This window comes from Aptenodytes patagonicus, chromosome 25 (assembly GCF_965638725.1).
Source record: "Aptenodytes patagonicus chromosome 25, bAptPat1.pri.cur, whole genome shotgun sequence".
Taxonomy (NCBI): Eukaryota; Metazoa; Chordata; class Aves; order Sphenisciformes; family Spheniscidae; genus Aptenodytes; species Aptenodytes patagonicus.
This window is the reverse complement of record NC_134973.1, coordinates 4,790,096-4,814,595: the sequence shown is the minus strand read 5'-3', so window position 1 is coordinate 4,814,595 and position 24,500 is coordinate 4,790,096. Positions and strand designations below refer to the sequence as shown.

Here is a 24,500-nt window from a genome sequence, read left to right as displayed (position 1 = left end):
CGGCTCGGGCAGGCGGCGGGCAGCGCGCTGCTCCGGGGACACGCACCGGCACCGGACCGGGACCGGGACCGGGACCGGGACCGGACGGCGGCGGGGCCGCACCGGGGCCGGGCCGGCTCCGCTGCAGCGCCGGGCACCGGCGGCCGAGCCGGCGGGGAGTCGCCGAGGAGGAAGAGCCGGTTGTCCAGGTGTGTGTCCCGGGGTGGGGAGGGGGGGGGGTCCCGGGCGCACCGGGACGCGGCCACGCTCCGGTGCCACCGGTACCGGGGAGAGGGGGCGGTGGCTAGCCGCTGCTCCCCCGGGCCCGTCCGTCGGCCTGCCCCGACGGAGCTCCCCTCCGCGGCGGGCGGCCCCACACATCCAGCCGGCCGCCCCGTCGGGGCGCACGGGCTGGGGGAGCGGTGCCGGCCCGGGGAGGTGCCGGTGCGGCCGGGCCGGCGCCCCGCGGGCTGCCCTGGGCACGGCGGAGCTCCGTCCCCCGCCCCGCCGTCTAGGGATGGAGGGCTATAAAAAGCCTGTGGTTTGCGCCGCGCTCGGGGCGGTTATTTTTACTCGTCTCTGTGCAGGGAGGAACGCCCGGGTTTAACCCAAAAGTGCAGCCTGGATGGCAGCCGCCCTGCCCCGGCCCCGCCGGCCGCCTCCCCGCCACCCCCGGGCCCGCCGAGGCCTTCGGGCGCCGGGGCTGAGCCCACTGCACAGGGGGGAAACTGAGGCACGGCACCGCGGGGCTGTTGGCTCAACGTGGAGTAAGTTGTAACGCTACCGGTGACGCAGTGCCGGGCCACCCCGATGCAGGGCCAGGGCCTGATGCCACCGTAGCTTCGCTGGGGTGTCGCACTGGTCTGGCAGTTCATGGCACACGCCGAATTGCAGCCCGGTTCCTCACCGCTCCTGGGTGGGGACGTGACCCATCCATGGCTCTTGCCAGCGCGTGGCATCTCCAGCATGTCCCAGCACACGTGACTCTCCCTCCATCACCCCATGGGGAGAGCGAGGTGGATCCTCTGCCGGATCCTCCTGCCCGCTGCAGCCGATTGCCAGCGAGTCCCCGTCCCCGGGGCTTTACTCTTTTAATGAGAGAAAGTTTCCCAGAGCTGCTGGCTCTGGAGATGGGGTTTCGCAGGTAATGAATTAACGTGGCAGCTGGCGGGTGAGCTGGAAGGCGGGGACCTGCGCCGGGGAGGCGATGGGCTGTGCCCCCTCGGTCCACGCACATCCCTTGGGGCATCGGGTACCGGTTGGGAAGGGAGCGTGGGCGACCCGGCTGGGGAGCTGGACCTTGGCCCTTTTCCATGTCGCTGGCTGCCAGCTGGACACGTCACATGCGGGTGACGTGTAGGGGAGACCTGTGTGGCTCGGCGGGGCGGGGGGATTTGGGATGTAGATGCAGGCCCCGGGTTTGGTTTAGGATGTCAAACGTTCCTGCTCGGCTCCGAGGCTGGGGCGCTGACGATACCCCGGTGCTGAGAGCCGGCTGGCGCAGCAGCAGGGAAGGAAAACGGGTTCGGGAAACTTTGCGTGGTGCAAGGGGACGGGGATTCCTGCTGACACCCGGGAGAAGCATCCCAGCAGTGAGGGGGCTGGAGAGTCTGGCATGCCGCGCTGCCGTGGGGGTGCCCAGAAGGAGCGGGGGGAATTAGTGTATTTAAGACCCTTGGATTTCCTTCCTCTTCACAAGAATTACAGCAGGATTGTCAGGAGCAAACCAGGTTTGTAAGCCACCCAGCCCTAACGCCACGGGCCTGAGCTCAGGCCAGCCATCAGCAACTTCTGGCTGCCCCGGGCAAACCCTCAAGCAGCAACGAGCATCATTTCCCGTATTAATGCCCAGCTGCAGCTTGGGGCGGCCCAGCCCCGTGGGGACAGCGTGTTTCTTCCCTTGCCTGCTGCCAGCAGCGTTGCCGACACCAGGCAAAAAAGGTGGTCTAGGCCCCGGAGGGGGTCCGTGTGTCTGTCTTTCCAAGGGCAAGAGCTGCCTCTTTTTTTGGGGGACGTTTCAATCCTTCCTCCTTCCACACAGTCATTTCGGAACCGAAAAGCCTCCGCCCATCGCTGCGCTTCGCCCGACGGCACCGGGCTGCGGCAGTGCTGGGTGCTGGTAGGACTTTCGGTCTGTGTCACCCCGAGCAGGGCCGGAGCTGGCATGGGGCTGGGGCTGGATGGGGGCCGGGTCCCCCTGAGCTCAGCCGAAGCCTGGATTTGGCTCTGGAGAGGCGTAGGGCAATGGTGTGGCCGGGCCCCGTGCTGCGATGGGGGTAGAGAGATGAATTATAATTGCCCCCAGGGACTTTACTGGGTGCTGGGGTGATGCTTGTGAGATGGGGGAAGGTGGTTAGTGGAGGCAAACCCCTCGTCCTCAGCGCCCTGATGTGCCCTTGGTGCCCTGGTGGTCCCCAAGCTCCCGCAGCACCCGGTCCCCTCCGGACTCTCCTTTCCCCTGCTTCCCAGCAGGCTCCTCCTGCCTTCCCCGCTCCCCTTCCCGCGCTGCTGGCCCCACTCTGGTTTATACTGGTTAGTTGTTTAAACAACCTATAAAAAGCAGAAGGGCCTGTCAACCCCCGGCAGAAACCCTGGTAAACTTTGACTTTTCCCTGCGCCGGGCTCAGGATGCTGCTCGCACCGCAAGGCCCCAGCGCTGCCGTTCCCCGGGGACCGGTGAGAGCCGGGGCCACGTCTCCAGCTGGGAGCAGGGCAGCACTGGCCAGGGATGGATGCGGCCCATGGTGGTCCCAGTGCCATCTGTCCATCCCTGACGGGTGGTCCTTAAAGCCCCGTTTCAAGCCCATTGCCCTCCCAGCCCCAGCGAGGCAGCATCTGGCCTGCCCCTCCCCAGGATTTCGCTGCTCCTGGCTCAGATTTTCCCCTCCCGGCCGAGCTCGCTTCTTCTCCCTGTAAAAGATGGGATGGAGACTCTTTCTCCCACTTTAATCAATATTTTTTTCCAACAAAACACTTTTTGGAAGCTGCCGAATGCCGCCAGCGGGTACTTGCTGGCCGCTCTCTTCCCCCCCCTATTTCTACCCAGCCACCCTCAGCTTTCAGATTTGCAACAAAATCCCCATAATTTGGCGAAAACGGCCTTTTTTCCCCAGTTTCTACGTCGATGCCACTTTGTCCCATGGGGATGGGAGAGGTGGGAGGATGAATCACTGGGGAGCTCAGAGACCCTGACCTGACCTGCTTCTGCCACTCTGGGGTCCGGGCGCTCCCCTAATAACCCACCCGCTTTGACTTTAGGATAAACTTCGTGGATTTAACATTTCTGGAATCATTCAGGGATGGAAAAGGATGTAAAGGTGTCAAAGGCAGTGCTGGGACCCCCCCGTACCAAGCCGAGCATCCCACACCGTGCCGGGGCTGCAGCACACGGAAAAACATGTTGCTCTCAAGGGGTTCGCTTCGTCTCAGTGTGCTAATTAGGAGCTGGGATAGGAAGTTTACATGCTCCGGCATGATGCAAATGACCCCTAAAGATGTAGAGGATCCGGGGAGTTAATTATAAACCTCGTTGCAGCCCAGAGGTTGGGGTGACACCTCGCTGCGGGTGCTGGCGAAGGGACAGCGGGGACGAGGGGCTGTGCCTGGGTGTGGAAGCGAGCCCGGTGCGTGCAAGTGAGCAGAGAGCCCAGGCTAAAGATAAGCACGCGTGGGAGGGAGCGGAGGCCGGCAGGATGCCAGGCAGCGCGGGAGCCTCTGCCCAGCGCAGGCAGGGGAAAGCGTCTCCTCTCTGAAAGGTTTTGAGGGCTCGAGGGCTTTGCTTGCGCTGGGTTTTGTTGGCCTCGTTCGTAATGACAATGCTGAAAGGTGCTTCATCCCTCCAGCTGGGCCGCGTCCTAAGTCCCCATCACGGCAACGCTAACGAGGAGCCGCTTGTGCGAGGTGGGACCTGGTGGAGACTAATGCGATGAGAGACTGCGGGGTTTCTCCGGGGCCAGCACCCCAACCCCGCTCCCTCCTGCTCGGGGGTCCCCGGCCATGAGCCCTCACTGGATGCCAGCTCCTTACGGGAGCCAGGCTGCTCCCTCGATGCTGTCCCTGGCCATGGGGACAAGGCTGGAGGATGCCAGCTCGCTGGACCGCAGGATGGAGGTGGCAATGCCGGGCAGAGCCGCCCCATTGTGCCCGTCATCGCCAGCTGCGATAATCGCCTGCAGCCGTAATGCTGCTTATCGCCTTATCACCCGGCGCGGCAATTAAAATCCGGAGTGAAAGTCCCCCCTCCCCTCCCAGCCCTTAATACCTACCCGGGGGGAACCGAGCGCCCGTGCCCTGCCGCACTGCGGTGGCCGAGGCACCGAACCCCGTGGAGGCAGAGAGCCTAAACGCCTTGTACCCCGCTCCCGGAGAGCATCCTTCCCCTGCCCCGCGGACGGGCCAAACCCTGCGCCCGTCCTGCAAGACCCCGGCATGTGACGCGGTGCTGGTGGCAGCGGTGGCCCGGCCGGGGCTGCGCGTGTCCCTGCGGGTCCCACATGGCTGCGGTGGCCAAGCGGCCGGGGCGATGCCCCAGGAGGAGTGGAGCCGTAATGAGCTGCGCGGGGAGGCGGCTGATGAAACCACCCCGCGTGTTGCACGAGGCCTCAGATGGTTTTCCCGGTGAGGGGACGAGCCACCCCGTGCCCAGCCCAGCCCGCGGTGAGCATGCCACGAGTCCGGCCGCGGCGGGTCCCTGGCTCCCCCGGCCTGACAGCGCTGCGGCTGCTGCTTCCTCTTGCCTCCCACCCCCCGCCTGCTATTCTGGGCTGGGGCCCCCGCAGCATCGCCCCATGGGTGCCAGTACCCTCCTGGGGCCCCCACAGCATCACCTCGTGCATGCCGGTACCCCCGGGCCCTGCTCCTGGAGCACCCTGCCTGGATGGACGGGCGGCTGCGGCTCCTCCAGGGCTGAGAGCCGTGCTGGTACCCTGGGGGTGGCTGCTGTCCCCTGTCCCCTGCCATGGAGCAGCACAGGGCGGGGTACACGGCCAGGCATTGGGGCAGGCTGGGGCCAGGTAGGGGCTTGCAGGATCAGGCCCAGTGTGGGGACCATCTCCCTCTGTGCAGCTAGAAACCGGGGTGCTGGAGCAGGGCATCGGAGTGCTGCGGCAGCCGAGGAGCTGGGGGTGGTGGCCCCAGCCGAGGGGGCCCTTGGCAGCGTTTCATGTCCTTGCTGCAGACAGGGGAACACATCTTTCTGTCCCCAGCACCCTGGAACCCTTAAAAATCCCCCCGGGGTGAGGCTGTGCAGGGACGCGGGGACCCGCAGCCAGGCGAGCATCCACCGACCCAAACAGGCCAAACCCAGCTGCGAGCCGGAGCCCCCCCGGGGAACAGCTCCTGTTTCTGCACCCCAAATTAAAGATCATGGGATGGGGGTGGGCAGGCGAGAGCTGACCCCTCCGGGCGGCCCCGGCCATATACCTGGGAGTGCCCTGCCCCGATGCCGTGCCGCAGGTGTCGGCGCCGGGAGGGCAGGAGCAGCCCTGGCCCCGTGCGGGCAGCAGAAATCGTTGGGAAAACCTCTGCCTTTTCACCAGGGAATCGTCGGCTTTTTCCGGGGGGGGCCGGCGTGGTCTCGCCACCCCCCGTACCTTGGTGTCGTGCGTGGGCCCCGGGACACAGGGTGGCAGCGGGGCCGTGGGAACGGCAGCGCAATTTCCTTCCATAAATTAAAATTAGTTTTGATCAGCTAAATATAGCAGCTGAGCAAGATGGTAAATGGCAACGTGCTTGAGAGGGGGAAGCGGGACAAGCTGGGGCATTGGGGGAGCGAAGGGATGGCTGGTCCCCAACCTGCACCCCTGGGGTGCATCCCTGTGATGGGGGGGGCTGCTGGCCGGGCTCGGGGGGCTCCCGGGGTGCCTGCCGTCCCCGGGGAGCTGCAGCACAGAGCTTCCAGCCCCGCCAGCTTCCCAGCTTGGCTCTTGCCCCACGGCCGTGGCTTGGGGACGGTGGGGACCGAGCTGGGCCTGGTCTGCACCCAAATTGGGGTGGAGAGGCTGGGTGCAAGGGTCCCATTGGGAGCATCTTGATGCCACCCATGGCTCTGCACCAGGCTGCAGTGGCACCGGGGCATCCCAGAGGGGTTTTGGGGCGACTGGTGCTGGGGAGATAACAAGAGGAGCAAGAATCGGGTCCCTGCAGCAGCAGGGGGTTGTGTTGGGGGGGGTGTCACAGCCCTGTGCCGGGCTGCGATGGGTGCTGGCACCCTGCAACCAGGGTGGGATGCAGGGTCCATCGACCCCTCGCCCTTCCCACCGCCAGCTCACGTGGCCCGAAGAGGTGGGTGGTTTCGCTTTGCTGTCTCCTCGTACAGCCACTTCCTGACCTGCGAATGGCGGAGGTCAAATTTAGTCTGTTCGCGTTAGAAAAAAAAAAAAAAAAAAATTAAAAAAAAAATAACCTTGAACCTAAAACCAGCCCTTTTGTTTTACGGACCCTCCCCGCAGCCAGCCCGGCCTCCCTTATAACCGCCCTCCCCATCTGACGGACCCGCCGGTGAACAGCATCAGTGCACGGGGCAGGGTCAGAGCAGCCCCCGTGGCTTCAGGCGGGCGCTTGGGGATGCAAAGACTGATCCCGTGCTCCCAGCGAGGGACCTGGCATCGCGGCACCACGGCTTTCCGGCCGGCACGCGCAGGTGTTCAGGTCCCCAGGGCCGGTGTGGGGTGGGAGTGATGGAGCCGGAGCGGTGGAGCCAGCTGGGCAGAGCTAAAGGGATTTTTCTCCCCTGCCCCAGCAGAATTTCCCAATTTTTTTTTTTCATTTTTCCATTTTCCACCGTCTTTGCTGAAAAAAAAAAATGCCGAAACTTCCTCCGAAAACTTTTTTTTTCAGCAAAACTTATTTTTGGCAGCCGGAGGGGCGAGGAGGCATGTGCGGTGCCGGGGCAGATGCTCGCTCAGGCCGGCCCCGGGCTGCGGGGGCTCAGGGGCTTCTTGCTCTCTTCCAGCCCCCCTTCGAGTGTAGGAGGAGAAAATGGGCCGGAAAAAAATACAGATCAGCCGAATCCTGGATCAGCGGAACCGGCAGGTAGGAGCCGCTCGGGGACGAGGCGGAGACGAGGGGAGCGGGGAGCCACAAGGCCACGAAGGGAGGCAAAGCCACTCTGCTCCCACCTTCCTCACGGGTGTCGGATCCTCCGGAGGGGGTTTGGGAACCGAGGAGGAGGGTTTGGAGCTGTATCCAGGGGTCCTGGGTGCAGCATCCCCTCCCCTTCCCTGCTCTGCAGGTGACCTTCACCAAGCGGAAATTCGGGCTGATGAAGAAGGCGTACGAGCTGAGCGTCCTGTGCGACTGCGAGATCGCCCTCATCATCTTCAACAGCACCAACCGCCTCTTCCAGTACGCCAGCACCGACATGGACAAGGTGCTGCTCAAGTACACGGAGTACAGCGAGCCCCACGAGAGCCGCACCAACTCCGACATCCTTGAGGTAGTGGCGGGGGGGCGGCTTGGGGGGGGGCCGGGCCAGGGCGGGTGCGGGACCCCGCTCATCACCCCGCTCCCCGCAGACGCTGAAGCGCAAGGGGCTGGGGCTGGAGAGCCACGAGCTGGAGCTGGACGAGGGGCCGGATCCTGGGGAGAAGGCGCGAAGGCTGAGCGAGGGCATGGACCTGTCGGTGGCACGGCCCAGGTTTTATGTGAGTCGCTGCTGCCTCGCAGCACGGGGGGGTGAGGGTCTCCGAGGGACCCCGAGGGTCCCCGTGCCCTCCCTGTCCCTCACCTCCGCTTCGCCCTGCAGAGCCCGGCGCCGCTGCCCGAGGCAGCGTACGGCAGCTCCCCGCCAGCCGCCGACGGATCCCTGGGCAGCGCCAGCAGCTCCCCGCAGGGCCAGGGCCGCCTGCCCGCCTTCAAGCCGGCAGCGCCGAAGCCACCGGGACGCTCGCCGGGGCCACTGCCCCCAGGTAGGCTCGGACCCATCGCCCAGGGATGCTGCAGGGGAGACGATCCCCATGATGGGCACCCCATCCCCGCCAGCCCCGCGGGGATTTTCCCGGCCAGGCACCGCATGCAAAGCTCCTCTCGCAGCATCTCCCGGGGACTTACCGGGAGCGGGGCCAGGGCGGGTGCGTGGGCAGGTAGCGCTGCTGCAGCTGTGGAAACACTGTCCCCTGCCTCCCTCCAGCTGCTTCCTGCGCCCTGCCGGCACCCAGCACCTGGCTGGCCCCGGCACCCCGGGCACCCCATGCCCACAGCTCCCTCCCATGCGGCATGGCTCAGAGCTGGGCACGAGGGGCTCATACTGCCCAGCGGGACGGCACCAGCCCGGGGTGGTGACGGGGACACGGGTGCCTCCGGGGCCAGGTGGCAGAAAAGCGGCTGGAAAAAATGATGCTGGGGCTTGACCAGCGGAAACCCCCTAGGTGGGTGGGAGGTGGCACGGGGGCGGCTGGGCAATATTCCCGGTGCAGGACGCGGGCATGCGGCATCCCTGTCTCCCTGGAAGGGGACGGCGTGGTGGCCCCAGACACTCTGGACATCCCTGCAGGAGGTCCCGGCCGCTCCGTGGGGAGCTGGGTCGAGGGTGCTCCCCGCGGCAGGGTCCGGCCGGAGAGGTTTGCAGCCTGCTGGCCCCGGGGCCGGATCCAGCCACCACCTTCACGCGCCGTTTCCGCTTGCAGCGTGCGGCTGCAGCGGGCCAGGGGCGGCCGCCGCAGCCCAGGTGCGCCGACGGCCTCGCGCAGGAAGTGGGTTTGCTGGAGCGCGGCACCATGCACACACGCACGGCCGCCTGCGGCGATGAGGGCACCGGGGCCACTGGCCGCAGCCGTGGTTATCTCCCTGAGGACTGGAGCCCCCAGGACCCCGCGTCCCTCGGGGCCACCCTGTGCATCCTCCTGTCCCTCTGTCCAGGTATCGGCTACCCCCTCTTCCCCGCCGGCAGCCTGAACCGAACCCTGGCCACCAAGACGCCCCCGCCGCTGTACCTGGGGGCGGAGGGCCGGCGCGGCGAAGCCCACGGCAGCTTGGCGAGCGGCCGGAGCAGCGGCAGTGCAGCAGTGAGTGCTGGGGGGGGGGCCACTGGCTCTGCGGTATCTGCTGCCTGGGCTGGCATGTGGGGACAGCGCTACCGGGGCGGGCCCAGCCCCAGCATGGCCCTATTGCTGGGACGTGTCCCCTGCGTGCGAGACAAAGCCCCCCCCAAATCTGTAGGCCCCCCCAGGGTGGGCTGGCTCTGGGTCCCCGGGGTGCCTCTGATGCCCAGGGAGGGGGTTGGGACCCCCCGGCCATGGGGTTTCCCTGGGGGTCGGTGTCAGCAGGATGCTCGGTGGCCTTAGGCACCCCCTCCCCAGCAGTAACACCACGGGAGGGGACAGCATGGCAGGTGGTGAGGGGACCCCCCCCTCAGCTTGCTGCAGCCAAGCATTTCCCAGCAAGTCATCGTGCCCGGTGTCCCCGGGGCCACGTGGATGTCCCCTCCCCAAATTCAGCGAGGAGCTTCTCCGATCCGCTCCCACCTCCTCTTCCTCAGCCCAACACCAGGGCTTTGCTGGGGGGCACGGGAAGAGGTTGGAGGGGGGGGAGACACTGCATCATGGGTCTCCCAGGAGGTCAGCAGCACAAAGCCTGACGGGGGGCACCCCGCTTTCCCACAGCGACCGCTGTACCCTGCTCTGCAGACCCTGAGCCCTGTGCTCGCCCCGGGCGGCGCCGGCGTCCCGAGCCACAGCCTCGCTGGCTTCCCCTTCCTCGCCCCAGCCCAAGCGGGTAAGTCCTGGCCCCTCAGCCCCGGGACAGCCTGGGGCTCAGAGCCCCCCTGGCCACAGACACCCCCCCCCCAGCTCCTGCTCACTCTTCGCCTCCTGCTCGGCAGAGTTTGGGGCTGGCGAGGCCCCGCCACCCCCCGGCTTCCTGCAGCCCGGCCCCACGGCATGGCAGCACCCACGGGACATGGCAGCGCTGGGGTAAGGATGGGGGACAGCGGCAGGGTGGGGGACGGGGGGAGCGCAGGTTGGGGATGAGCCTGTTCGTGAGGAGCTGCTGCACCCATGCGTGCCACCTCCCAGCCCTGGGTGCTGCCAAGGCACAGCCCCCCACCCACCATGGAGTCTGTCCAGCTTCACCCCAAAACTGGGGTGCACGGGGTCGCCCCCCCACCCGCTACTGTCGGCAGAGCCTATTTTGAACCAGGGGACCTGGATCCCATGTCCCCCCTCCGTCACGCACCAGGTTCCCAGCAGCCGTGCTAGGCACGTGGGTGGGTGGCTGCCCGGTGCCCGGCTGGGTCAGAACTGGTACATGAGGTGAGTTTGAGGGGGTCTCAGTGCCGCTAGGGAGGAGAGGGAGGGGTAAGCTCAGCCTCTCCCCACCCCATGTACCTCGGCAGGGGATGCAGGGAGACCTGGCCTCACTCCTCCTCCCCTTTTACCCCAGGGTCAGCAGCCGGATCGTCCCCGCTGAAGAGCCGGCCCCGGCCCCCGGCGCCTCCCCGCAGCACCAAGCCATCAGCATCAAGTCGGAGAGGGTCTCCCCAGGGCTGGGCTGCCCCTCGGGCACCCCCCAGCCCCCCCTGGCAAGCCTGGCCTCCCTAAGCGAATCCTCCCGAGGCCCCGGAGACCTCCAGCCGCGGGACGACTATGCCAAGGGGTACCCCTACCCCCTGGGGCCCCCCCGGCCGCTGGCGGAGGAGCAGCGGGCCCCCATCCCCCCACGGCGGGCGCAGGCCATGGACGCTTGGCAGAGATAGCGAGGCCGACGGGGTGCAGGGGAGGGGGCTGAGCCTGGGGGAGCAGCCCCCCACTTCGCCCCCATCCTCGGACCTCCGGGAAGCCCCCCGTGCCCTTTGCAATGCTGTCTGGGGGATGGGGTCGGTGGTGCCGCAGGGCTTCCCGAGGGGTCCCGGTCCCCCACCCTGGGGCTGCAGCTCCCGGCAAACCCCCTCCCCGGTGCCCCCCACACGCCGCCAGCCCCCCCTCTCTGCAGCTCTGACCCCCAGCCCCCTGCGAGGCCAGGACCCCACAGGCGAGGAGCGCTACCCCGGTCCCCTGTCTGGTTCCGGACACTGTACATCCCCGTCCGTCCATCTGTCCCTGCGCCAGCGTGTCCCCAGCGAGCGGGAATGCCTGAGAAGTGCCACGGGGTGGCAGCAGGACTGAGAGCACCAGCAGCGGGTCCAACCCTGCACACCCCTGGCCCAATCCTGCACCCGGCTGGGGGGGCTGCCGGGGTCGCGCAGCGAGGCGGGAGGGAGGGATGGATGGAGGGAGGCAGCCGGGGGTGGTGGGTGCTGCTCCCCCAGCCCGGGGGCTCTTTTCTATTTATTATCTTCTCACCAATAAAGAGCTGGGGGTGTCGGGGTGTCTGGTGTGAGCTTCTTGGGATCAGGCAGCATGGCTCGGGGTGGCTAACGAGGTGGCAGGTCATTAATGTCCCCAAGGGGAGAAGTGGCCCGTGCCCTGACCCCCTTCAGCTTGGCATTGCTGTCCCCCGTGTCCCCCCAGGCTCAGAGCCGCCTCTCCAGGGTCACGGACCAGCAAGGTGGGTGACAGCTGGGTCACCCCCAGCTCTGGCCAGGTCCCTGGGGCCCAGCCATGCTGCTCCCACCCCTCGGCTCCCTGGGAGACCCCAAAAAGCAGCTCAGAAGGTCTCAAGTGCCACAGCCTGGCACTGGGAGCGGGTGGGAGGAGGAAAAAAACCCTTCTGTGCCCTTAAGATCGGCATCGGTGGGGGGTTCAGTGGGGGGGTGGGACCGGCCCAGCTGAGCAGTGTCTCTTATAGCTCAGGGCTGGGCTGGGGCTGGGGTTTCTGCTGCTCCCTGGGCTGGGGGAGCATCCCCTGGGGCCTGCGGTGTGCCAGCCATGGCCATGGCCATGGCCACGGCCACGCTGCTGAGAGGTGAGTGAGGAGTGGGGGACTAGGGTCTGGTAGTGCTCATCGTTCTCTGGTTTGGGGGGGGGGGGGGGGGGAAGGGGGAGGGGAGGGGAGGGTCCCCCCCGGCATTGCCTGGGCACCCACAGGTTGGGATTAGGTGGGGATGGGGGTCCCTCCGCACCGGCCGCTCGCCAGCGCTGAACTTGGCCCCTTCCCGCGGGGGGGGGATTACTGGTGGCAGAGCCCCGAGATTAAAACATGGGCGGGAGATTAATCCTGGGAAGAGTTTGCCCCCTTTAATAGAGCCCAGCAAGCGACATAAATACCAGCCGGGATTAGGGGCTGTACGGAGCCCCGACAGCCCAGGGTTGGATCCGGCCTCGGCCCAGGGCCCCCCCCCAGCTGGCAGGTCCCCTCCTGGGCCACCCTTGGGGCTGGGAAGGGGCTTCTGCATGCAAGGAGGAGGCGAGACACCCGGGGAAAGTGTGGGGGCTGGGGTAAGAGACACTGATTGAATAGCAATGACTGCATGATTTATGGTTTGCATTATTGCATGGCTCATTTGAATATATGCTAATAAGGCTTTTCTCCTTGTTTTGTTTGTAAGATTTAGATTTGCTATGGCAACCCGCTGGCATGGAAGCAGCGCCAGGAAATGTCAGGGTGAGGTGAGCCCCGGGGAGGGCCTGGGGCTGCCGGGGAGACTCGCCGCATCCCACCACGGGGACACGGGAGCGGCCGGCGGTACCCGGAGGGCAGCGGCAGGAGACCCAGGAGCTGACCGGAGCCGTGCATCCCCCCGGCTGCCTGCAGGTCCAGTAACGCCCCGTTGCGACAGGTCCTAAACTGGGATCGGGGGTGCCCTGGGGTGCCCCCAGCCCCACTTTGGTCTTGCAGGGAGGCCCCTCTCGCCCTCTGCCCCCAGCCTCATGCCCCTGCCTACCTGCCGAGTGTCCCTCCAGTGCGGCGGAGACGGTGGGACGCCCCATTGCACTGGACCCAAAGGTGGCCCCCAGGGACCCCCAGCTTTGTTGGGGGGCACAGTACTTGGGATGACACTGGGAAGAGACAGAGCATCTGCGTTCTCTCTGTCCCCCCCACCCATCCATCCTACGGGGTCCTTGTCCACGGTGTGGAGGGGTCTGGGCCACCACCCCACCTCTGTGGCTCCCTGTCCCCTTCCCAGCTGGCCGGGGAGCTGCCCCAGTAATGCCCAGTTACCTGCAGGCCCAGCATGGCGGGGGGGCTGCGCTGCTCCAGGGGGGCACTGGGCTCTGGTGCTCGGGGCTGCGGAGCCAGCGGGGCTTTGTCTCCCGGCCAGCGCCCGTACCTCTCCCTCTGATGGGGGGGAAGCACTGTCGGGGCTCTGCACCCCGATTTGGGGGGCTGTGGACCTTGCAGTCAGGGTGCTGCCTTGCTGGGGAAAAGGCGGACGCGCTGGTTTTGGGGGGACCATCCCCTCCCCAGAGCCGTGGGGGAGCAGCCCCGTGTCGTCGGATCCCAGCCCGGAGGGGGTGTGGGCTGATGGTCGTGGTGCTACCGCGGGGACATCCCGGGTGGGGATGGGGTCCCCCCGCTGCCCCCACCCAGGTGGCTCTGCCCCCGCCGGGAGAGCGCCGGGCCTGTCCCGGGCTGCGGGAGCCGGGGGAGGTGCGGCCCCTCGGAGCCCCACGGCCACGCGTGACGGCGGAGCAGCCCCGGGAGGGCGGGCAGGGCCGGGGCGGCTCGGGGCTGTCGCGGTGGCCCCGGGGCTCATCCGGGGCTGGGCGCTGCGTGTCCCTGCAGCGACCCGACGGGACGGGACGGGCCGCCCGCTCCAACCGGGGGCCGGTCTCCGCTCCCGGGTTACCCGGAGCCGTTTCATGCCTTATAACGGGGCGGGAACGACCCCCGTGCTGGGGGCGAGCGAGCGCGGCCCCGGCCCCGAGGGGACGGGGGTGCCCGGCCCCTCCTCGCCTCCCCGCCGCAGCAAACCGGGGCCGAGCCGGGCACCGGGGGCTGCCGCCCCCCTCCTCCCCTCCGGTATATCCTCCCCCAAACACCCACTTTGTTGTTTTTCAAAAGCCCTGAAATATTCATGGCGCTGCGCCGAGAGCCTGTTAATGAATTTTTGATCAAAACGTTATCAGGGAGCCAAAATACGCCGCCCCCCCCCCGCCCCAAAGCCCCGCCGTTCGGGGAGGGAACACCGGGCCCACCGGTACCGGGGGGCTGGAGGAGCCGGGCCCGGCCCGAGGGCATTTTGCTGGGGGAGGCCCGGGCGGCGGGGCCGGGCAACCCGGGGGTCGCACCCCCCCGACGGGCATGGTTATTCCGGGGTCGGCGGCAGGATTTGGGGTGTCCGACGTGCAGGCCCGGCCTCCTGCTGCCCCTCCCGGGCCGGACAGGGCCGGGAGGGACCCGCCAGGCCCCCGTGAAGCCCCGGTTGGACGGGAGGGGCGGTGGGAGGCCGGGACAGCGCGTCCCGGCGCCCCCCAGCCCCGCCGGGAGAAATATTCGTTGAGGGGGAAATGCATAAGCGAAGCTCATTAGGGGAGAGCAGGGAGCCGGCGGCCTCCCCGGCAGCGCCGGGTCGGGGGCTGCCCGTACCCGAGGCGGGCAGGGTTGGGGGGGGGGGTACCGGGGCGGCAGCCGGCACCGGCCCGGTCCCGGCTCCGCGGCGGGGGACGCGCACCCTGATCGCTCCGGTGGCTGGAGCCAGCCTCGGCCCACCCCGGCCCCGCTCGGCAGCTCGGTGTCGGAGGGGGTTTGCCCCCCGCCCCCCCCGGGGCCGGATTTGGGGCGCAAACCCCGCCGGGCGCTGCGCGAAGCCGCCTTCGCAGCCACCGATTTTTAACGCGCTCCGAAAATCCCGGTGCGCCGGAGTGGGGAGGGGGGGGGTCCGTTCCCGGCCACTTCGGAGCTTGGAGGTGTTAACACCCGGGGCAAGGGGGGTGGGTGGGGGGATTTTTGGTTTAATTTAAAAATAGCCGATTTCTGCTTCATTTCCACGGAATAATCCTGCACCGGCCGGGGAGCGGGGTGACCCTGCCCGCCCGCCGCCTCCTGCCGCAGCCTCTGCCCCAGCCCCGGGAGGGGAGGGAAAAGCAGGAGGACCCCCCCCCCCCCCATCTTCCCCTCCGCTCCGGATCCGGCCCCGCTCCCTCCGCGCCCCGGTGGGTGCCCCGAGCCCTGACGGTCCCGGGGTACCCGGGGCCGGGCAGAGGCGGGGGGGGATCCGGATCCGGCCCTGCCCGGCCCTGCCTCCCGCTGCCCGTGCGGGGCCGCATCCGCGGGGTCACCGGGATTATTATTATTATTATTTTTTTAAATAATAAAATCCCCGTTATTTTTAGGTTCTGCTGCCAGAGCCGCCCCTGCGCCCCCCCCCCCAGCCCGGTGCATTCCCCCCAGCGCAGGGCTAACCTATCCTGCTCCCGACGTGAGGACGTCATGCCTTACGTAGTAAAATATGGAGAAAGCAAGGGGGAAAAAAAAAAAAAAAAAAAAAAAAGCGCATTTTTCCCTCCTCTCTCCCATCTCCATTTCCAAAAGGGACAAAATGGATGTTTGGGCGGAATCCGGCCCCCCCCTCCGAGGGCCCGGCGGCGGCGGGCCGGGGCTGCCCGGGCCCGGTCGGGGGGCTCCTGGCGTTAAAGCCCCGGGCAGACGTTATCTGTTTAACCCCACGTAAAGGCAACGTGATCGCGGGGGGCTCCGCTTCCCACAGCCCCGCTGCTCCTGGCAGTCCTCTCCGGGAGCCGCAACCCGGCTCTGCCGCGCTCCGCATCGGCTGGATGTCTCCGGGCTCCGCGTCCTGCCCGTTGCCGGTGCCGCGTCCCCCCAGCCCCAGCCCCGGAGGCTGCCGGTGTCCCGGCGGCTCTCGGCTCACGCTGTCGCTAAGTCATTAATGGATGCAGATGTGCGGAGGGAGGTAAATAATCCCCCCCACTCCCCTTTTTCGTCGCTGTTTTCCCCTCTCCCTGCCCCGCACTGAACTCCCCGGGCCGGGGCAGCGAGCAGCAGCGGGCGGCTGCCGGTGCTGCCCGCCGGAGGGGCAGGGCTGTGCGGGCACCGGCAGCCGCCCCGCTCCCCCTCCCGCTTCTCCCAACTTGGAGGAAGTCTGTGAGGGGGGACCCCGAGCCTCCCTCACCCGGGCCTTTTTTTTTGGGGGGGTGGTGGGGTGTTTTTTGCCTTCCCCCCCCCCCCCCCCCCGGATTAGGGGCTGCGGGTCCCGGCAGCCCGGTGTGAGTGTCGGGGTGGGGGCGAGGTGGGGGGGGGGACGAGGCGTGGAAAGCTGCCCTCCCTCCGGCTCCCGCAGCGCCGGGAACAATGGCCACGGGCTCCGTGGGGACAATGCCCGGCGGAGCCGAGCTGCTTGGGTTGCAGGACACGTCCACCACCGCCTCGGCCACCCCGGGCCCCGGCCCCCCGCTCCCCCGGGGCAGGCACCCCCCGCTCCCCCGGGACCGGCACCCCCCGCTCCCCCGGGGCTGTGGGAAAACGCGTGGCCGGGGATGGGGGTGGGGGGTGGAGGGGGGCACCAAACTTAGGGAAAAGTGTCCACCCACACACCCCGGGGGCCGGCTCCGTCCCCTCCCGGCTTTGGGGACCACCCCCCCCACCCCCCCCGCCGAGGCCGACGGTTCCCTCTTGCCCATCCCGACTCTTGCCGCTAACTCCACCGGGTGCTCCCGACCGGGGGGATCAACAGGTCGGTACCGGACAGTCCCCAGGTGCGCGCTCCTCCGCTTCACCCCCCCCCCCCTCCCCTTTCCCAACCCTCCATCACTCCCCCAACCCCCCCCAGACACCCCCCACCCCCCCATTATTCCTGTTATCCCAAGGCAGCCTCCGTGCCCAAACGCCGGCATGTGCGAGGCAAACAGAGCGCGATTGTTCCGAGCCTGGGAACGCGCGGAGGGGGCGCGGGGGCCGCCGCCCGCCGCCCCCCGCCCGGCCCCCGCTCAGACGCGATTGTGATGGAAATAGGCCTTTTCCCGCATGCTGTTGAACTTGATGTTGACTCCTTTTCTTTGGGGGTTTCACATCTCCTCGGCCACTTGTTTTGTGGGAAAATTTTCTCCCGAGCTCCGGTGTGAAATTAATTAATCAGGGCCTCTAGATGGCAATGGGACACAAAAGGGGACAGCCCGGGGAAACTCCGGCAAACTCACAAAAGCCACCCCCGGGGTTTATAGCCCCGGGCCGGTCGGACCGACTGCCCTGCCCTGCCCGGTGCCCGAGGTAAGGGGCTGCCGGAGCGAAGTTTCGGTGTGTGCAGCTAATTTTTTTTTTTTTTTTGGGGGGGGGAGGTTTGGGGGGGGGGAAAAAGGGGGGAGCAGGGACCAGGGGTTTTGGGGCTGCTGTGCCGGGGCGGTGTGTTGTGTGGGCGTCCCCCCCCTCCCCGTCCCCTCCCAGCCCTGCGTTGGTGCGAGGCTGTATCCCAGCCGCAAAAGAAACCAGGAAAAAATTTAAAAAAATTCCCACGCAAAGGGCCGGGGCTGAATTCGGCATTTCTGGAGAAAGAGGGGGGGGGGGGGGGGAAATTATCTTGTTCTATTTTTATTTCCCCCCCCCCGAAAAAAGTAACTGGGGTTGTTCCTGTGCTGAAGCGCCCGGCTCTGCCCGAGCGAGCACGGCGGGGATTTCCACGCCGTTGTTTCCCGAGCGGGGAAATCTCTGCCGTGCGCGGGGGGAAACCGTTTGCCCCCAGTTTGGACTGGGGGGGTGGTTGTTTGATTTCCAGTCCCCCTCCTCGCTATTAGGCTCAGCAGGTGCCGCGCGTGTGTGTCCTCCGACGGGCTCAGCAGCGACGGGGGGATAAATATAAAATCAGATTTTCTTTTGAAGCACTTTCCAGGGCAGGGTATGATTGTTTTTTAGAAAGATCAACCTTTGCAAAGCGTTCGGGGCTTTGGGGGAATATTTCTGCACGGGAACAGGCCAAAAATACGAGCGTCAAATCCCCTCCCGCTCTTTGTTGCTGCACCTTTGGGTGACAGCGGCTGCAGAAAGAAAATCATTAAAATCTGTTAAATCTTTAGTTTTCGCCCACATCGATATTTCCAGCCGGGCAGGAATTCGGGTGGATTTGGCCGGGGGTTTGGGGACTCCTTTTCCTCGGGGTCGGCCCCCCCCTCTCCGGTGCTGTTTGAATTGAGCTGCGAAGCGATGTGCAGGGGAACGAGTCGTTGTATTTTAAATGCAAATAATTCTCAGCGACGACGTTGGAATCAAACGGCAAAAAAAAAAAAAAAAAAAAATGGGGCGGGAAAAGGAAAAGAAAAAAGAGGGGAAAATCTCGGTGGGAGGAAAAGGGGGGAAAAGAGAAAAAAAAAAAACCAGCTGAAAAATCCGCTTTCGAAGGGCGTCGGGCCGGGCGGGCGAGCGGCTCCGCTGCCCGGGGAGCGGCGGCGGCTGCCCGGTGCGATGCTCCGGTGCCCGTGGAGGCTCCGGTGCCCACGGCGCGGGGGGAGCTGGGCCGCCCCCCGCCCGGTAAAGACAGACAGACAGACAGACAGACGTTGGGTGTGGGGCTGTCCCTCCGCGAGGGTCTCCTGTATTTCCCCGGCAGCAGAGGCCGTGTCCCGGCTTGGCCCCTTGGGCAGGGCCGGGGCTCCGGGTGGGTGTCCCCACTGCACGGGTGGAAGGGACCGGCTTTGGGGCGTCCCACGCCCTGCCCGCCGGCGGGACCGGCCCCGGCTGGCCGGGCAGGGGCTCCAGCGCCGCCCACCCCCCCGCCCCCGCTGCCAGCCTCGCCGGGAAAGTTGCTCCAAGTTGGAGCGATGGCGGTAGCGGCGGCGGCTCCTCCTGACGCCTCTTCTCTCTCTTTCCCTCCCCAGGTGGGCTCGGCCGAGCGGCGCCGCCGGGGACCGGCACACCGGGCGAGGCGGAGGTAACCGCGGCTCCCCCCCCCCCCCCCCCGACCTCTTTTCCAAAGGCAGCCCCGGGATGCGGCCGGTTCTACCGGAGGGATGCGGGGCAGGTGCGGGACCAGCAGTTAGTGGCGTTACCGATAACGGTGGGAAGTTACCGGGCTGGTGAGGAGCGACACACCGCGACATCCCTCGGTGCGATGGGAGAGGGGGGCCGGCGGCCGGCCGGGCTGCCTGGCCTCCGGTTCTCCGGTGGGAGCCGGGGCCCCCGCGCCGCTCCGAGCCGAGCCCAGCCGCGCTGCCTCCCGCCGAGGCGGCCGGCGGTTCCTGCGGCGAGCGCCGTGCTCGCACCGGAGCCCAACATGGCTGCTGTAGTGAAGGTATTTGATTCACACGAGGGTGTAGACGAGGGGAAGAAGGGGGGACGAGAGGCGCCGGGGCCGGAGCCAGCGCCCGCAGCCGCCGGGGCGAGGGGTACAGGCGGGCGGCGACGCGGTAAGTGCCGGGGAGGAACGGGGCCGGGCGGGCCCCGTGGAGCCCCCGCCGCGGACACGCGTGGGGCGGCCGCCCTTCCCGCGTCGGCGCTGCCAAGCCTCCCCCGCGACCCCTCGGGGGCAGGGAGCCGAGGGGAGCGGGGACCGGCAACCGGCGGGGGCGAACCGGGCCGCTGCGGCCCGCCCGGGCCCTGCGCGGGCGGCTACCGGGCCCGCGGGCGGCGGAGGAGCGGGGTCGGCGCGGATGCTGCGCCCCGGCCCCGCCGGTGCGCGAAGCGGCCCTTCCCCGAGCCGGGCCCGGGCCGGAGGGTGCTCCCGGGGCGGCGGAGAAGCTCCGCCGGTCCCGTTCGTTCCCTCGGCGGAGCTTTGGGGCCGCGGTCGTTGTTGGGGTTTTACCCTTTGGGGAAGGACCGCGGCCGGTCCCGCCCGGGGAAGGAGCGGTTGGGTAAGCGGAACCCACCGGGGCGGCGGAACGGGGCCGGGACCAGCGGTGCCCCGGGCGGTGTGGACGGCAGCGGGGCCGAGCCCGCCGGGGCCGCCGCCGCCGCCGCCGCCCGGGGCCGGCCGGGAGAGGCATTTCGGAGCCCGGCTGCGGAGGTAACGGCACCGGCTCGGCCCACGCGCGGTGCGGGCCCACGGGGGGGAGCGCGGGCGGCAGCTGCCGGGGCTGTGCGGGGGGACGATCCGTTAATTTGGCAGCCGGTTGCCTCGCTGGCACCATCTTCCCGCTCGGAACGGTTGGCCGTGCCGCGGTGCACCGGAGCGACGGGAACCGCAGGGATGATAACGATAATAATTAATAGCAATAATAATAATTAATTAACGGCGGCTTGGAAAGAGAAGGACGGAGGAGGCACGACCCCGCACGGCCCCGGGGCGCGGCGGCGGCGGCGGCCGTTCAGCACCACGGAGAGCGGCGGGGCCGGGGCCGGTGCCCGGTCCCCGGTGCCCGGTGCCGGCGGGAGCATCCTCCGCCCGCTCCCCGCGATGCTGCGGCCGCCGCTTGCGGACGGGGCTCCTGCCAAGGGCTCCCCCGTCCTGGGGGTCCCCGGTGCGGGGCACAAAGCCCCGCTGCTCCCGGGGAGCCCCCGGTGCTTGAGGGTTGGCATCTCCGCCAGCGCCGCTGTGCATCGCTCCCAGCCCCTTCAAACACAGATATTCATAGATATTATATATATTTTTATATATAGGGGTGTGTATATATATATAAAAGGGCGGGTGCGGACAGCGGGGGCCGGGACGGATCCGTGCCTCCTCCCCGAAACCCGGAGCGCTGTGAGCGGGAGCCGGGCCCCGCCGCCCGCCCCGACCCGTTGCTCCCGGTCCCCGCTGGAAGCGGAGCCCGTCCGGGGCTGCCCACAGCCGGGGCACCGGCACGGCGCTGTGCCCGGGGCCGGGGCCGGTGCTATGCCCGGGCCGCCTCTTGGTTTCGTTTTCCGCCGTTTCACCGGAGCGAGGTGCGACGAGGCGGCCCCGGGAGGGCTGCGGAGCCCGCCGGGCCGGGGCAAGGCTGGGGGGTCGGGAGCGTGGAGGAGGCCGGGGAGAGCCAAGGTGTCCTTCGTGGGTGTGTGCGTGGGTGTGCACGGACGCGTGTGCGAGGCCGTGCGTGCATCAGGACGCGTGTGACCGTCGGTGTGCGCGCACCGGGGTGTGTGCGTGCATCGGTGTGAGCGCTCCTGGGTGTGCACCGGGGCGGGGATGAGTGTGCACCTGCGTGTGCTCCCGGGTGTGTGCACCGGTGCCCGGGCACCCCTGAGTGGGTGGTGTGTGCACACGGGGGTCACGGCTGTGCCCGCCGGTGCGCTCCCGGTGTGAGGCGCCTGGGGGTGCCGGGGAAAGGCCGCTGCCCCCCCCCGGCCCTGGCCGGGGCTGCCCCGCCGTTGCCGGGAGTGCGGAGCGAGTTCCCTGTCCCGGGCAGAGCCGGCCGGGACCGGCCCCGGGCGGCCGCACGGGGGGGACGTGGAGCCGGGCCTCGGCACCGCGCCCCGGGCTCTGCCCCGCCGCCCCTCCGAGCCGCGGCCCCGCTTTGTCCCGGGGCCGGGGGGTCCCTCCCCGGCCGGGGGGCAGAGCCGAGGCCGGGGCGGTCGAAAGACCCTGTTACCGCCCGGGACGGGGCGGGGTCGAGCCCGGTTTTACTCCCGAGCAGCCGCACATTTTCCCCTTTGCAAGCGGGGCCCGTGAGCGCAGCCTCGACGGGAGGGTCCGGCCGCCCCGGCCGCCCCCCCGCCGCCCCGGCCGCTTCCCAGCCCCGGGCACGTCGGGTTTAACCCCAGCCTTTGCCGGGGAGGGGGGGGGGGGGCGGCTCCGCCACAGCCCTGCCCGAGCGGGGTTACCCCCGGGGCACCGCCGCCTCCCCGACGGGGCGGGCCGGCTGCTGCGGGAGGCTGGGTCCGGGGGGGCCCCGGGGCGAGCAGACGGGCCGGCCCCCGGGGACAGCGGCGGCCGTGGCGAATGGCGCTGCCCCCCCGGGGGGGGGGTGACCCCTGCCCCGGCCCCACGCCCGGGCTGTCCCAGCCCCGCCGCTCGGGCTTTGTCCCCGCCGGCCGCCCCGTCCCTCCTCCCGCCCTCCCCCGCCCTCCAGCCATCCCTCCGCCGCCGGCTCTGCCTCAACTTTAGAGGCAGGTCCCGGAGGCGCCGGGGAGTGGGAGCGGGACCCGCACCGGCACCGGCACCGGCACCGGCACCGGCACCGGCACCGGCACCGGGCGGGGGCATCCAACCTCCGTCCCGGGCCGAGCCTCCTCCTCCCCACCCTGCCAGCCTGGGAAGGATGCGGCGACCCGGAGCCGACGGCGACCGCGGCCAGCACCGGCCCCAGCGGGGCGAGCAGGTACCCCCTCCCCGGGACCCTTCCCCGGGTCCTCTTCCCGGGTACCCTCCCGGGGTCCCCCCTCTTCTCCCCCTCCCTGCCCGGGGAGCTTTGCCCCGCTGCGGGCCGGGGGCAGCCGCTCCGCCGAGTTTCCCTCCGAGCAGCCGCACGGCCGGAGCCCCCCGTCTTGGGCAGCTCCCCGGGAGCATCCCCCGCCACGGCCCCGCCGGTGCCCGGGGCCGGTGCCCGGAGCCTCCCGGCCGGGGCGCGGGGTCCCTGCGGTCAAGGGCGGGCGAGGACGGGGCCGCCCCGGGGGGGGGGGGCGGGTAGGGTGTCGTCGTCCCCCCCCCCGGCAGATTCACGGCCCGGACCCCCAGGATATGAGGGGTCCCTCCCGGGGTTGCAGGGCCCGGCTGCAGGGAGCGGGTGCGGGAGGAAGGGGAGAAGAGGAAGGCAGAGCGGGGGCGCGGTGGAAACCCCCGGGGGGCCCTTTCGGCTGGGCCCGTCCCTTCCCCAGCCGCTCTCATGACTCAGCAGTTCCGTGCCAGTAATTACAGTAATTATAAAGTGGGAGTGGGCTCCGGGGTGGGTCTGGGGGCGAATTTGGGGCTGGGAAGGAGGCAGGTCCCTGGGCCGCAGGCGGCGGGGATGGATCCTGGGGGAGCATCCTGCCCCGCAATGGCTCCCGGGCCATGGGGGGCTGCGCGGGGCTGAGCCCGCTTTAGGGTGCGGGTCCCCTTTGGGGTGCAGATGTCAGGTCGGGGCGCTCGGGTGGGCTTTGGGGAGCGCTGGCGTTGTGTGTCGCATCCCAAGGCGCCGGGGCAGATTCCTGCCCTCCCACCGAAACCGTTGGGGTTTCTTCATTATTGGCGGCGAGGGGACGCGGATCGCGGCCGCCCCGGGGGGCTCCAGCACCGGGACAAAACACCCCCGGGCAAACGGCGCGGCCAAGGCCCGTTTTATAAAGACCTGGGTTGGTTTTTCTCTTTGGTTATCTAGCTGTATGAGTGTATGTGATATCATAAAGCTAGAGAACCGAATGTAAAAACCCGCTCGCTATTCTCCGGGAGAAGAGCCCTGCCCTCCCGGCAGGAGAGGGGCTCAGCGGCCGCCGGCCTCCCCGAGGCACTGGCCCCGGTGCCTTTTGCAGGGGGAGAGCGGCTGGAAGCCAAACGCGGCTGTGGAGTGGAAATTTCAGTGGGGTTTTGTCTTTAATCATTTTTATTGAGGCCCAGAGCTAGCGCCTATGCCTGGGTGATTATTTCGATTCCAACCCGGGGTTCCTCAGGCTACGTACAAACCCAGAACCTTTATTTTATTAATTTTTTATTTTTTTCCGCTGTGGTTTTAATTTCCACGTCGACAATTAAGCTTGCTTGCGCCGGGTGTGCCGGAGATAAATGAAACGGGGCCAGCTCAGAAATAACCCCCAGAGAAACCCTGTTTATAACGAAGTAGAAGGAAAGTTGCTTAAATATATTACCACATGCAAATTGTAATTTAGCACAAACCCATTTCCGAGGCCAGTTTATCTACTGGGGAAGAGAAATAAATCATCGTCGCTTGTCAGTTATTCTGCATCTGCAGAGGGATTGCAGCTTTGTTCTTCAGAGAGGGGGATTTGGGAGCATCGCTCCGAGGGTGCCGGTGCTCCTCCGGTCTCAGCCTCCCCCTGGGCCCTCCTGGACCCACCCCCCGTGCTCCTGCTTTGCTGCCCGTGGGTCAGGGTGTTGCGTGCAGCCAGCTCCCTCCTTCCCTCCTGCTTCCTCGGGCTCCTCTCAGTCCCCGCGGCGCCCGGGGAGACTCGCCGGTGCGAGGGATGCGGGGCTGAGCCCAGGCTGCCCAGGGGCTGCGGGGGCCGTGCAGGCAGAGGAGCGCTGGATCCGGCCCCGATGGCTGATGCCGGAAGAGGGGAAAGGCTGTAAGTTGCGAGCCTGAAGGCTGAGCGGTCCCCAGTTATTCCTGGGAAGCTCAGGGAAGGGGGGAGCGGTGTATTCAGGCGTGCGTTTCGGGGTGCAGCTTGGAGCGGACAGCAAGGGAGGCCCCTTCACGGCCGTGGAGTCCAGCCCTGTGCTCTCGGGCGTTCGGCAGTGGTCAGCGGGGAGGCTCCACAGATGGACCCAGGTGCTTAAACCATTGCAGGATCAGGCCCTGACCATGCCGGACCATCCGCCGCTCTCCCGCAGGAGGCAAGCACGGTGCGAGGGGCGCAGCAGCCTGAGCAGGGCGGTGGCACTGGGGCGCATTCATCCCCCCCCACTGCTCGGTTCTTCGGTGCCTCCGTTCCCTGGCTGGGTTGGTGCCGCGAGATGAGAAGGGGAAGAGCATCAGCTCCAAACATTAAGAAGCTCAACGCCCCCATCCTTTGCCCCATCAGCCTCCCCCTGCCCTGTGCATCCTGGCCAGGGTTTCGCTTCTACGTGGGGTTGCGTCTCCTCTTTCACCTGCCGTTGCTGGAGTCTGCAGCAGAGGAGGAATTTGGGGTGCGAGAGGCAGGGGTGCACCTTCCTCCCTCTCGACAGGTCTTGCTTTGTTCAGGCAGGAGAG

At 67.8% G+C, this 24,500-nt stretch overlaps 1 protein-coding gene and 1 long non-coding RNA gene across 4 annotated transcripts in view; both read left to right on the top strand.

Annotated features, from left to right (window-relative positions):
• Positions 1-142: 142 nt before the first annotated feature.
• Positions 143-10,669, top strand: MEF2B (myocyte enhancer factor 2B). Its single transcript, XM_076359396.1, has 9 exons — positions 143-188; positions 6,932-7,011; positions 7,211-7,414; positions 7,494-7,622; positions 7,724-7,886; positions 8,836-8,981; positions 9,579-9,690; positions 9,797-9,887; positions 10,357-10,669. Exons 2-9 carry the CDS (start codon positions 6,958-6,960, stop codon positions 10,667-10,669), a joined length of 1,212 nt encoding a protein of 403 aa, XP_076215511.1. The 5' UTR covers positions 143-188; positions 6,932-6,957.
• A 4,936-nt stretch (positions 10,670-15,605) lies between these two features.
• The window catches only part of LOC143170830 (uncharacterized), a 34,120-nt gene continuing 25,225 nt past the window's right edge, over positions 15,606-24,500 (top strand). Inside the window, exons 1-2 of one of the 3 annotated variants that reach the window (XR_012997103.1) lie at positions 15,606-15,706; positions 18,618-18,670. This is a non-coding gene — a long non-coding RNA (uncharacterized LOC143170830). Of the gene's footprint in view, positions 15,707-18,556; positions 18,671-21,799; positions 21,975-24,500 lie in introns of those variants that run through there. The other 2 variants (XR_012997101.1, XR_012997102.1) reach the window with 2 other exon arrangements.